At 49.0% G+C, this 14,027-nt stretch overlaps 1 protein-coding gene across 3 annotated transcripts in view; it reads left to right on the forward strand.

Annotated features, from left to right (window-relative positions):
* The window catches only part of ZFAT (zinc finger and AT-hook domain containing), a 190,622-nt gene that overhangs the window by 154,446 nt on the left and 22,149 nt on the right, over nucleotides 1-14,027 (forward strand). For 2 of the 3 annotated variants that reach the window (XM_049633451.1, XM_049633452.1), the window contains 3 exons: nucleotides 902-1,020; nucleotides 8,001-8,127; nucleotides 10,753-10,883. In XM_049633451.1, coding sequence (XP_049489408.1) covers nucleotides 902-1,020; nucleotides 8,001-8,127; nucleotides 10,753-10,883 — 377 coding nt within the window. Of the gene's footprint in view, nucleotides 1-901; nucleotides 1,021-8,000; nucleotides 8,128-10,752; nucleotides 10,884-14,027 lie in introns of those variants that run through there. The other variant, XM_049633453.1, reaches the window with a different exon arrangement.

A 14,027-nucleotide genomic window follows, 5' to 3' on the forward strand; every position in this document is an offset into this window, starting at 1 on the left:
TTCTAAAAAATGTTTATTTTGGGGTGAGACGGAGAGGCAGAGCGTGAGCAGGGGAGGGGTAGAGAGAGAGGGAGACACAGAATCCGAAGCGGGCTCCAGGCTCCGAGCTGTCAGTGCAGAGCCTGACGCGGGGCTTAGACTCACGAACTGTGTGATCATGAGCTGAGCCGAAGTCGGACGCTTACGTGACTGAACCACCCAGGCGCCCCTAGAGTTTGCTTCTGAATTCACAGCCTGTGAAAAGTGATTTTTGTCACTAATTTAGTTGCTGCCCTTGATAGAATTTTAGAAAGATAGTCTTTTGTGTCACTCTGAGGGTTTTTCTGTTGTTTGTCTTTTTACCTAGAGCTGTACATGCTCTTAAAGCATCCACGCCTCCCACAACATGTGTAAGATTTTGTAGCGACGTTTCACTCTGTCTTTACTGGGAAATCCAAATGGGGATTTATGCAAATGGCTCAGCTTTTGGTGTGAAGGAGCCTGGCTCTTGGTTCATGTTTTGGGACACAGGCGGTTGAGGAAAGCAGCCTTGTCCTTCAGTTCTTTTTGTTTTCTAACTTACTTGTTATTTTCAAATGAAAACAAAAATGAAAGAATGGTTGAGGCCACCTACTCACTTGGCCACAGGAATTCTGTTACTCTGGCACCGAAAATATGACGTATATATTAGACTTTCTGCAAATGCTCGTTGGAAAATGAAAAGAAGTACATTAAGCTTTAGAAACGTCTGCCCTGAAAAACCTCTGTGCTGTCGCTGTTCTGTTCTAGTACGGAGGGGATCTGGCACTGGACGTAAGTACTGGAGACAAACTGTGTGTTCCCTGGAGTTGAGGGGCGGGAGGGAGGCGCACTGGGGCCCTTTTAGGTGCTGCGAACGCTCCTTTTTCCTCTGTGCCTTCAGGTGGTTTGAAGTGCCCGGTGTGCAGCTTTGTGTATGGCACCAAGTGGGAGTTCAACAGACACTTGAAGAACAAGCATGGCCTGAAGTTGGTGGAAAACGAAGGAGATCCCAAGTGGGAGGTAACTTTTGAAAGTATGGTATTGATCTTGACATTTCCAGATGCACGTGACAGAATGGAGCAGGCGTGGGTCCTTCTCAGAGGATGGGGTTTTCTGGTCGGGAAGCTAGGAAGTCTTTTCAAATCCCGTCTCCTGCCTGAGGGGTGAGACCTGGGCTGTGCAGGTAAATTCGTACCCGGAGTTGAGTTTAGACCATTTTGTGAATGTCTGTGTTGGTGTCATTGGCACTTTCACTTCTGTGACTCACCAATCCAGAGTTTCAACTATTGCATCTGAAAAAAGAGCGCAAGGCAAGGAGTATGTTGTGAGTCCTCACCAGGAGAACCAGGAAGGTCTCCATCTTCTGAATCTAGGCCCTACTGTCCTGTTCCTGAAGGCCTGTGCTCCCTCCCGCCATCTTTTTTTACCCTCGGGGTTAGAACCAGTCACTGGCTGGAAACACATCTGTGTTCTCAAAGCCAGTAGCTCTCTTTTCAAGTACCAAGTGTCACGACCACGGACTTATTGCAGTCTCTCCCTAAGGCGGGGTTTCCCGATCTCAGCACTGCTGACATTATGATCTTCCACAGTATCATCATTTGTGTATAGAGACTGTTCTGTGCGTGTCAGGATGTTTGGTGGCATCATGGACCTCCACACACCAGATGTCAGTGGCATCCCCCGTTCTGACAACCAGAAACGTCATGGACATTGTCAATGTCCCCGGAAGTCAAAGTCACCCCCACATGAGAACCACTTATCAAAGGACTTTCTGGAGGAGCATCAGAGTATCCAGGGGTTAAGAGTAAGGGCTTTGAAAAAAAAATCATACGTCATGACAATGTGTGGAACATTCTAGAATGCAAGGGAAGGATAGTTCGATAGGAGGGAATCTTTTAATATAATCCATCATAAAATAAAAGTAGCGAAAAAAATGAAACGATTATCTTCACATATTCAGAAAAGGCACTTGACAAAATCAAGCATCTGCTGATGAAAAATAGTCAATAAAGTACAATTGGATGGGTACATCCTTAAGACAAAAACAGTCTATACATGCATCTTAGTCCCAAAGCCGGTGTCTTCTTACTTGGTGAGGAAACACTGGAGGGTTTCTTGGTTGAATCAGGAAGAAGACAAGGATGTCCCAGAAGCTCTGGGACTTAGGTCACCAAGTCTTTAACGTCAGTTGGGATGCATCAGCCAGTGTGTTGGGCAAGACAAAGTAAATGGTGACATTAAGAATTGGAAGAGAAGAAATCAAGTTATCTGTATCTGAAGATGACAGGATTCTGTTTTTGGAAAATCCAAAAGAGTGAATGAAAGACTACTGCACACAATAAGCATCAGATCGAACCATAAACATAAAATAATGAATAGCTTGCATGTAGAGAGAGGCAAGAGCAAAAAGATCTGAGATTTAAATGTAAAAACAGTGAGATTTTGGGGCGCCTGCATGGCTTAGTCGGTTGAGCGTCCGACTGCGGCTCAGGTCATGATCTCACGGTTTGTGAGTTCTAACCCTGCGTGGGGCTCTGTGCTGACAGCTCGGAGCCTGGAGCCTGCTTCCGATTCTGTGTCTCCCTCTCTCTCTGCCCCTCCCCTGCTCATGCTGTGTCTCTCTCTGTCTCTCAATAATAAATAAACATTAAAAAAAAAAAAAAAAAAGACGGTGATATTTTAGGAATACCAGAAGAAGAACCTGAGTGAATGAATTCATTTGTAAGTTCAGGGTGTGGAGGGCTTTCCTAACTATGCCTCAGAATCCAGATTCGCTACAGGGAGAGATTAAGAACAATTGGCCACATGAAAAAATTTTAAAAAGACTTATGGAAAAGAACTCATGAACAAGGCAAAGAGACCGACAGATAACAACGAAAGAAAATATTTTCAATCATACCGTAGAAAAAGGACGAGTGCTTTTACATTATGAAATCTTTTTAAAAAATAGTGATCAACAACCCAGTAGGAAAATGGGCAAGAGATAAGAAAGGTTCATAGAAAAAGAAATGCAGATGACCTTCAATATCTGAAAATGTGATCAACCTCACACATAAGGCATGTTAATTAAAACTGGAACGGGACGCCTGGGCGGCTCAGTCGGTTAAGCGTCTGACTCTTGGTTTTGGCTCAGGTCATGATCTCACAGTTTGTGGGTTTGAGCTCTGCGTCGGGCTCTGTACTGAGATCGTGGAACCTGCTTGGGATATTCTCTCTTTCCCTCCCTCTCTGTTCCTCCTGTGCTCGCTCTCTTGCACTCTCTCTCTCAAAATAAATAAATTTTAAAAACTTAAAAAAAAACTGGAGAGAGAATTTCTTACCTATTAGAATCCAGAATTTGACATCCTGTCTGTTGGAGAGGCTGAGGGGAAAATGCACTCTCACGCATTGCTGGTGGGAATGCAAAATATTACTACCTGTACGGAGGGGAAATTAGCAGTATCTAGTAAAATTACTTGTGCATTTCTTTATCCATTAACTAAACAATTCCACTGCTAGAAAACTACCCAAAAGTAATACTGACAAAAAAGAGAAAAGGTGTCTGTCTGCACAAGGTTGTTTATTGCAGTCCTGTTATACATCGTAGGTCCAGATAAATGAATAGATTGCATGTGTTTGTATACACACCAACAGATAGATTCAGAGCCGATTCCAGACATGTGCCCACACACAGCTAGTTTACATACCTGTGCTCCTTAGAAGCCTTTTGTGCTGAGAGAGCCCAGAAGCAGTGGCACCCCGTGGCCGTGAGCACATGGGGACCTAGATCTTGGTTTCTAATAGGATTCTCCAATAAAAGGAACCAGGGTCCTTTGAAAAGTGGTTGATTCCAGGGCCGAGGCAGAAAATATGTAAGCTGATCCTAGAGTATTTTGTGGTCCTAGAAAGTCGCATCTGCATCTTTCCCAGCCCCCCAGAAAGGTGGAGGCATGTCAAAGGACAAGAGACCACCAATGGCCAGAGTGGGAACAACTTGAATAACAAAGCAAACAATGGTAGCGTTGTACTACAACCCAACAGATAAGATAATATCTGTGAGTCTATACTGATATAAACGGATGGTGGGGAAGGAGCACTTCTTCCACACGGGAGAATTCTGAACAATACATGTAGAAGGAATGAGGGAAATAGAATTCCCCTTAGAACATTGCAGTAATCATTGCTGCAGGCAAACCCATCCATGAATGCTACAATTAGTAGACACAATTTAAGGAAAAACAGAGTGTCTACATAGCCTCAGAATCTCTGCCCCCAAGTATTTACTAGATCACAGAGGGAAAAGTAGTATCTGTACAGTAGAGGCATCTGGCAGACCCGGGGCTAACCATGCCCCCGGAAGTTAGCATCCTCAGGGGTCACGGTGACCTCGTGTGCCCCCAAGGACCCCCCTCCGACCCCCCCCCGGCATTCTTCAGAAAAGCCTCAGCCTCCATCCAATCATGAGCAACTGTCATGTATCCAAATGATGTTGCTGATGTGTATGGTCATACACCTGACCAGTACTCCTCAAAGTATCATGGTCACGAAAGACAAGGGGAGACGGGAGAGCTGTCGCCAGTCGGAGGAGACCGTGACCCGGCACTGGGTCCTGGGACAGAACCGGGACACCAGGGAGCAAACTTGTAGAAAAACTACCTAAAGTCTGCAGTTCATAGTATTTACCATACCAGTGTTACTTGTCGGCTTTGGTAATTGCCCTGTGGTTGTGTCAGATGTTAATGCGGGGGGAGGCTGGGGCAAAGGTGTATGGGAACTCTTCTGGAAGTCAAAAATAATTCAAAATAAAAGAGTCAAAACAAAGGGGGGGATTTTTTTGTGGAAGGGTAGGGACACACCAAGATGGAGAGGATAAAGAAATCAGCCAGATTCCTCTTAGCACATCCACTTGTGCAGATTTGATTCTGAAACCGTGGATGTATTTTATATAATATTAAAAAAAAAAATAACGTTTAAAAAATGCAGACCTTAAACATTGAGAGTAAAGGGAAATAAATGCTTCTAACTGTATATGAAAACGATGGCATAGCTACACAGAGGAACTGTTCAGCAGTCTTTTAAGGTAGGAGTTTGCTCCTCCCTCGTGGAGCATAAGCTAAGGCGAAAAGAGCTGCAGAAACACGTACTCTTTTCAATTATTTTGTTGTTGGGGGAGGGTTGATACTGTTACTCTGAAGCTTTTGCTAGTATTTAGTAACTACAGCGAAGCACATCCAGCGTATCTCAGTCCGTGGGTTTATACTGATCCTGGGGCAGACGCTCAGGCGCCTTGTAGGATATTAGGGCATCAATTCTGTTTTGGTAAGTAAAGGCCAAGAGTCCAATTATTTTAACCGTTTTCTGAACAAACTATACCTCAGCATAACCACACATTTGATGAGGAGAAGCTCCTATTTATAAATTTTTCAGCTAACAGACGAAGATTGACAAGATCACCATTTTGCAATCCTCTCGTGATGTCACGGATCCAGCAAGTGGCCGACCGCTGCCTACTGACATCACAGAAGCAGTAGAGACACCCAGGCATCACGTGTCTCCTGCGGGAAGCGGACAACACAACCCTCGAAGCGTTCCTGCCCCAAAGGGAACCGGTATCTGATTGAGTTTCCACATCTGCCAATGGGCAGGAGACACGGACAGAAGAGCACATTCAGGGATCCCATGGTGGTGTGGTCAGCGAAGTCCAGACCGCTGGAAAGTCTGGAGACAAATGGCCCGCTTCCCCCAGCAGAACTATAAATGGTGGTGGTGGGGGGGCAGTTGGAACGGAGGGAGAACCTAGAAATTGAAGTCTTAGGAGACGTGTCAGTCAGTTCTAATCCACGGATTCAGTAACTCACATTTGGTTTGAAGAGTAAGTTTTAAGAAATGTGGCGACTGGGGAGGTGAGGACACGGCCTGGATGTGTGGTCATGTTAAGGACTTACCATTGGGTGTTGGAGTGTCCCAGTGGCATTGTGCTTATGTCTTCAAAGAGTTTCGTGTTCCAGGGATACGTTTCTGTTGTTGTGTATGTTTGAAATTTCCTGTGAGGACACGTAGGGTGTGTGTGCACTGCAGTCTGGCAGACTTGATGTTGAACCCTGGTGCCATCCCGTATAAATAAATGGCTGGACCGTGAACCGTTATTTACTTGATCTCAGTGGCCTCAGTGCCCTTATCCATGCAGTGAGGCTGGTAATACTCAGCAGGTCAAAAGGATTGAAAGACAAGATATTCAAAACGCTGAGGTCCGTATCTGGTCCCTGGGAGGCCCCCAGGGTTCGGCAGCTACTGTGGTTATTGGTGGGGGTGGTGGCATGTGTGGCCAACCTCACATCCTCATCGAGGGGAGAACATATAGTCCTCTGGTGTTTCAAGTTCATACTGCAAGGATTTGCTCTCTGTTCATAGGGATCGGAATGCCATTTCTTGACCTAAAACCCATGTCTCCTGGTCAGTTAGTGCTTCTGTAAGTACGTGTGGTCATGGCCCTCTGCTCCGAAGGCCGTACTTCTTGCAGATGCCAACACGTTACGCAGAGCGTCGAATCCGACACAGGTCGTTGGCACAAAGCCACGTACTCGACTCCAGAAGCAAGACAGAAGAGCAGCCAAGAAGCCGGTCTCAGGTGCTGGGTTACCTGTGGGGTGACGAGCTGCCTATGCCACTGGTCGGGTCCTCCCCACTTGTGGTTAGGATGCAGAACCCCCCTCCCCCCATGAGAAGGAAGCCATCGTGCGTGGGTCCTGTTTTTCACGGCTAAGATGTTGCTTGCATCCAGCCATTGTCAGGCAACATGTGGCTTACCGGTACTTAAAGGAAGTAGGCTTTTTTTATTTTGTTCATCTGTGCATTCAACACATATTTATTGGGTGTCTGCTACAGGTCAGGCTGGAAACCCTGACATGAACTTGGCCCCTTGCCTGGAAAGGAATAACCACCTGGCATTCTGAGCTGGATCAGTTACCATGAAGTGCTCACAGAGCATGGTAACTTCGGCTCCTATAAATTTTGTGCGAGGTCCTCCCTTTTGTTCTTCTTTTTTGGTGCCATTCGTGTTTCCTGCCTTCTAGCTCACCCACACTCCCCACCTCTTCCAGAAAGAGAGCATTATTGATGCAGATTTCTTGTGGAAATTCTGTTCCTCCTCTTCTCTCCTTGGGGCACAAGGTAACCTGTGAATGTCACTCCAGCCCCTCCCACCCTCGCGACTCCTGATTTTGCAGATACATTTCCCGTGGTCTGTTGTTTATCGTATCCTTCGTATGAAAATGAGAGTGGCCCGAATAGCCGAGGCTCCCTGAGCGCTGGGTGCCAGCACGTGTTACGGTGCTTCCTTCCACCCGCAGCTCTGCTGTGCCCTCCTTCCGTCAGCCTGATGGCTCAAGGCCCCGGGCCCGGGTAGGTTCCGGCAGCACTGACAGCAGTGGGAGGAGACAACGCCGTTAGAAGAGCACGTACGAGACTCTCCGCGCATGTCTAATCTCTAAATACGAACAGCACACTCCGTTCCCTAAGGCAAGAGTGTGTACCAGGAAGCTTTCCACCAAAGCTGGTTTCACATCATCTTGGTGGGTCACCTGGGTGGCTCAGACGGTTTAGCGTCTGACTTCTGTTCACGGTGGTGAGCTCACGGTTCATGATTTCGAGCCCTGCGTTGGACGCTGTGCTGACAGCTCAGAGCCTGGAGCCTGCTTCGGATTCTGGGGTTCTCTCTTCCCTGTTCCTCCGCTGGTTGCGCTCTCTCTCTCTCTCTCTCTCTCTCTCTCTCAAGAATAAATAAACGTTAAATAAAATAAAATAAATAAAACGAAATAATAAAATCATCTTGGTATTTGCAAGGAGAAGTTTCCTTTTTGGGAAGTGTGTTTTTATCGGAGCGCGGATTTCTCAGGGACGCCAGGCGCGTGAGGTGCCACAGGGGCTCCTCGTGCGTATTGATTTGGTCTCAGTACGTTACCCTGGGGCTTGTGGGTAACAGGTGGCCTTCTGGATCACTCAGATGATCTGTTTTCGTTTAGCCAGCAACAGAAGCCCCTGAGGAGCCCTCCACCCAGTACGTGCACATCACAGAAGCCGAAGAGGACGTTCAGGGCACGCAGGCAGCCGTGGCGGCGCTCCAGGATCTGAGATACACTTCCGAGAGCGGTGAGAGCGCGCGCTCGGTCCCCTTGGGCACCTTCGAGCTGCCTTCCAGCTGGTCTGCAGCAGGCAGGCGGAGTGAGTGAATCTGTGAGGGAGCGGTGTCCGTGAATCGGTCCCCTTCAGCATCCTTGGCCCACCATTCGGACCGCAGGGGGCCCCGCCGTCAGACCGGGAGGCCTCCGCCCCCTGTTAGGAGCCCCGGAAGCTCAGCAGAGGCAGAACTTGACGGCCGTGCGGCCAGGCCTCCGCACGTACCGCGAGAAGAGGGCTTCGCTGTAAGGGGCCGGCTGAGTCCCGGAGCTGAGCCTGCCGTCTGGGTTTCTGTCCCATCCCTGGCTGCCTCGTGGGCCTGTCTCCCAGGGGGCTGGTTCCAGCTCCAGGGGCAGCGGCGGCCTCGCCAGGGCCGCCCTGCGGAGCTCCGAGCCCAGCACTGCCTGCTTCCCAGCCGCCTCAAAAGCCCCGAAGCAGGATTTCTGTGTCAACAGTCATCACTCTGAAATGCCAGATCAGTTTTAGGTTCAAACCACTCTGCCAGCCTGGTGGTGATTGGGGCATGAAACTTAGAGGTGTTTTCCTAGTGCCCTTTCTAGCACATGAACCCCAGTTAATGTGTGACCATAGCCCGATTTGCATTTGGAGGAAGGCATTAAGTAGAGGCAGGATGGGAAATTGCCATTTTCTCCCCAGTTCTTAAAGCCCTGAAGAGCAGGTTGTAGGAAGCCTGTGTGGAACGCTCCTTGGGGCTGTTATTTCGGGGCTGTGCTCACTGGGCCGCCGAGCTCGCGGGGACTCAGGAGACAGCGGACAGGGTGGCCCGGCCCTGGCTGATAAATGGGGCATCCAGAGCGGAGGCCCAGCCTGAACCTGTGCTTCCTTCCTTCGTGTTCGGTGACTTCAGCAGTTGTTCAAGCTCTGGCCTTGGCCTGTCTGTCGTCATCCCTGACGCATGCATGCACACACACACACACACGCACACACACACCCCTTCTAAAGCCTCTCTGGGGTTTCTTCCTGGCACTTGGACTAAAGCTCAGACTTTGCACCCATGCAGCCAGGCTGGGCCGCTCTGGGTCCTGGCGCCCTGCCCTGTGTCGCCTGCCTCCTGTCTCTGTGCCTGCTGTCCTGCATGGGCTGTGCAGGCACGGCCTTCCTCTGTGCACTGCCCTGTGTGAACTCTGTTCCCTGCATGGTTTTTCTGGCCACCTGCCTGCACCTTCAGTGTTCAGATCATATGTCGCCTGCTTGGGACTCCTGCGACGTTTCTGCTGTGTTCCCTGATTGCCTCCCGATATGGGACCAACCTGGTGTGGTGATAATTTGCTTACAAATCTGTCTCAGGAGCCCGTGAGTTCCGGGAGGAGGGGAGAGAGTGTTAGATGGAGGCCGATTCCCTGCTGGGAGCCACGCTCCTGGTGACAGGCTCGATAAATGGTCACTGAGGGAGCAAGCGCATGAGGAATTAAACCTTTACTTTAGCTCAGTAAGGTTTTCAGGTAAATGTTTTGTAAACAGCATCTTTGTTGTAAACATCTTTGGACGTTCAGACTGGCTGGCTACAAGGCACAGTTGACACATTTCCCTTAAGCAGAGAGTGTGTGTGCACGTGTGTCTGTGTCTGTGCTGGTGTCTTTGCATGCACGTGTGTGTGTGTGTGTGTGTGTGTGTGTGTGTGTGTAGGGGAGCGCCAGGGTGGTGCAATGTGAATACGTACAAGTCGCTAACGCTGTCACCGCCCCAGTCCCATGCCAGCGCCTGCCCTCCACATCGCACACATCACGTTCCCCTCCTCCGTCTCTTACTGACGGATTCACATTGGGCCGTGGCCCAAGGAAAATGGGTCCACGGGGATGCAGACGCGCGCGGAGACTTGGTAACATGATGCTAACACAGAGATCATGCGGTAATTTCCCTTTTAGTGAGTTAGCGATCAGGGTCAGAGTGCCGTGTTCAGAAGAGTCGCAGATGGCCAAGCAGATGGTGAGAGCAGGCAGGGTCTATACTCCGTAGCTGCCCTGATGATACGGATTCCAATCTTCTGAGATGATTAAAATAGAACCCCAAGCTTAAACTGGTTTGGCATTCTGAAGCCCACCGGTTTTAATAATTGAGACATCCTTGGATGTTCTGTCCTAGCGTGTGTGATTTATTTGGCACGCTCTCTTGGCCACCTGCTGTGTGTGTGCTCACGGGACCCTGTTTGCGGTTTGCTGTGCGGGCTGGGACTTCTCAGGGGTCTGTTTGGAGAAGCAGGCTTGTGTCACCAAGTATGGATTCAGAGCATCTGGGCTTCAGCTCTGGCTTTGGGCTGTGACTGACCCAGTGACCCCAGGCAAGTCTCCTGTCTTTCTTGTGCAGAGGTAACCAATCCACGAAATGTGGGTGTCTCGTCACAATGTCATCTCCCCACAGGATCGTTTGGGGTTTTGAGATGTTCTTATAGAAAGTGCTTTAAAGCTATCAAGTACCACACGGATTATTCTGTTGTTAGAGCGAGCGATTGCTGAGAACCCATGCCTCCCCCGAAGAAGACACCACCCAAGAATGGCCTCTGTTAAGGTCTGGTTTTGCACTCAGTGCCCTCCAGTGCCACTGGGCTTAATGGTGTCCTGTTTGTTTCTTCCTTGTAAGGGGACCGACTTGACCCCACGGCTGTGAACATCCTCCAGCAGATCATCGAGCTGGGCACCGAGGCCCATGATGCCACCGCTGTGGCCTCGGTGGTTGCCATGGCTCCAGGGACAGTGACTGTCGTGAAACAGGTAAGGACCCTCCCCTGCCTCTTAAGTATCATCCCCTCACACTGCCACACGCCCTGTCTCTCTCCTTCCCCGTGGGTTTTCAAGGCCTAATTTACCTACGGTGGGGTTTGGAAAGAGAGAGCTCAGTCTCACGCATTTCTTACTCTGCCTCCGATTATTATGGGCTCGTGTCTTCAGGAGCTCCGTGTGTGGAGGTATGTTTTAGGGGAGAGGAATAATACAGTTTTTAAAATTATGGAAACTTCATTTATTTCTCTTCAGAGAATCCCAGAGTGAAAATGAGCAGATGTGGACACACTTGGACACATCTGTCACGAAAAGCAGCCCTTGGTGCCAAAGGCACCAGCAAGCAGAATGAGTGGGGACCGTGGGGACAGGCAGAGAAGCCAGGAGGGCTTCCCTGTGGACCCCATGGACCACGGACTGGCCGTATTAGATATGCAGCGTCACCTGGCCGATGGCTGAGCCAATGGGAAGGACATCATCCGTTTTTGAATCACGGTGACTCTACTTAATTGACAGTTAAACAGTTTGGCTCATTTCCACCCCCAGAGACCTTACCAGCTGTTAAAATGCAGTGTGTTTGGGAATTAGATCATCCTTTTGTTCTGTCTGTACCTATCTCTCTACTGCCTCTTGCTTTGTTTCACCAAAGATTTAGTCCAGCTTACCCAAGCACTTAAAAAAAGCAAAACAACAGTAAACAGTAAACATCAGACTCAGGCAAAGTTCAAGTTCACGGAGTAAGGTGAAATGCACACTGTAGAGTTTTATGCAGTTAACCATTCCTGTAGCCATTCATTCAGGAGGTACTTAGTAAACACCCGCTCTCACTGGGCAGCATGCCCGGGGTTCCAGGAGAGAACCAGTGCCTGCCATCAACATGGTTACTCTCTCGTGGGAAAAAAGTAAGACACACACGAACGAGTGAGACACAAAGGGTGTCAGATGGCGAATAAGTGCGGAGGAGGAAAGTAAAAGGAGGAGGAGGCCTGTGGGCCCAGGAGTGTGCTTGGGGGCTATTTAGAAAGGACTGTCGGGTAGATTGCTGATGTTTGAGCAGAGCCCTGGGAGAGGCGTGTGTTATGGGAGGTATGCATGTTAGACTGTGAATTTGGTGCTGAATCGTAGAAGGGTAAAGCAGGAAATAGGCAACACGGACTTCGTAGAAGGAGTGGGTTTTCTTGGCACAGACAAATAAAGATGTTTCTTAGTGCGGCTCTGACATGAGGACCCGTGGGTGCCGTGTCCCCAGCAACCTCCCTTTGATAAATGGGAAGTACGCTTCCCGAGCTGTCTCCACGCCCCTGCCCCCAAGTGTGCCCAGGCCACAATGCAAAGCATGAAACCCAGGTGACAGAATTCTCTGTGGAGTTAGTACGTTCTGGTTCGACTCCGGCTTTCCCGACCTGCAGACAAAACTCAGCATGTCTAGGTGAACGTGTGGACCGCGTATCCCAGAAACGCTCCTCGGTTGGTGTGGTTTCTCTCAACAAGATCCTGCACAGAAGTCGCGCAGTGGGATGTGGCGTTTCGGTCTGCAGGGCCCTGGTGCCGGTGGGTTGGGAACAGACCCGCACGCCTTGTTGCTAACCACTCTGTTAGCTTCCTTTTGTATTTACTAGGTCGCTGTCTTCCGACTGTCTTACTGTAGCTTTTCTGAAACTGGTTTTCCGCACCGTGACCTGCGGAGTCCTGAGCTGGGCCTGGCGCTTCAGGAAGGGTCTTGCCGGTTTCCCTGCCAAATTCTTTTGAGAATTATAGGAAGGTGCTCCCGACGGTGATTTGCCACTGCTCCGGGACGTGATGTCTTGAGCGTCGCAGGCAGTGCGGGATACGGCTCAGATGTGCTTCAAGGCGTCAGGCTGCCAGCACCATGTGGGATGAGGCAGATAAGCCTCCAGTCCGACCAGTGTAAATAGGTACAGTGTGTTTTGGTGGCAGAAAACAGTGGCATCCTTTAGAGAATCTTGTGGTTTTTTGGAAACTCAGGGTGAGGAGGAGCATCCGTGTCCTGCACGGTCTGGAGCAGCTGCGTTTGGAAATGTTCCCCAAGAGTGTGTGTTCTCGTCTCCATCCTGCCTGTCTGGCCTGGGACCTCGCTGGCTGGGGCTGTTGCTACTTAATGGGTGGAGGATGGGCGGATGGACCGGTGAGCAGGCAGACAGCAAACACCCCCTCCTTTGGCAAAGGGGTTGCAGTGTGTTAAAGAATGCCCTCTGAACTCAGTTATCCTATCATTGAAATGTCGAGATGGCTGTTTTTATTAGAGAAATTGGTGTGATATTTTTCTTCTTTTCTGAAACTCTGGTCTAGGATTTTTCAGCAGAGGAATTACCTCTGCATGACGAGTGTGCTTGCACCACCGCGGTGTGGACTCTGGCGTTCCTGTTGGCATAAAATATTGCCCTTCCTTCCCCGTGCAGGGGACCTCGGTGCTGGGGATTTTGTCCTGCTGCAACCCAAAATAATAACACACATAGTAGTTGCTCAGTAAATGTTCATTAAGTAGGATGGAGGGAGCTCTGGTTTTCACGTTTTGAATTATATCCCGTAGAACAGTACTGGAAAGGAAAAAGCAAGATCACCTTGTCAGTAAAGTACATGGCATGTGTTGCAGAAAAAAAGGTTTTCAGGTTGCTACTGGATAGCTTATTTGGAGATCTTTTTCAGCTTTCCAGTTTTATACATATCTTCCACAGGGCCAAAAACATTCCAGGTTGTGTGTGAATGGATTCTGGAGGTTTAAAAATCTCAAGATTTCTTCCCACGTGAAAAAATAGTTACATGCTCTGTTCCTAATTTTATTTTTTCCCAGTTTATTAATGTTGATTGAAAGGATCTTTTCTTTACAATTTTTTTTAACATTTATTTATTTTTGAGAGAGAGAGAGAGAGGCTGAAAGAGAGGGAGACACAGAATCTGAAGCAGGCTCCAGGCTCTGAGCTGTCAGCACAGACCCCGATGCGGGGCTCAAACCCACAAACTATGAGATCATGACCTGAGCCAAAGTTGGACACCTAACCGACCTAGCCACCCAGGCACCCCAGAAAGGATCTTTTCTATATGAAAGTGAATCAGTGATCATTGAAAGTGGTTAATTTCCAGTCTTTTTGGGTTTTCAGTTTCTGGGTTGAAAATACC

The sequence above is a fragment of the Panthera uncia genome, chromosome F2 (assembly GCF_023721935.1).
Source record: "Panthera uncia isolate 11264 chromosome F2, Puncia_PCG_1.0, whole genome shotgun sequence".
NCBI lineage: Eukaryota > Metazoa > Chordata > Mammalia > Carnivora > Felidae > Panthera > Panthera uncia.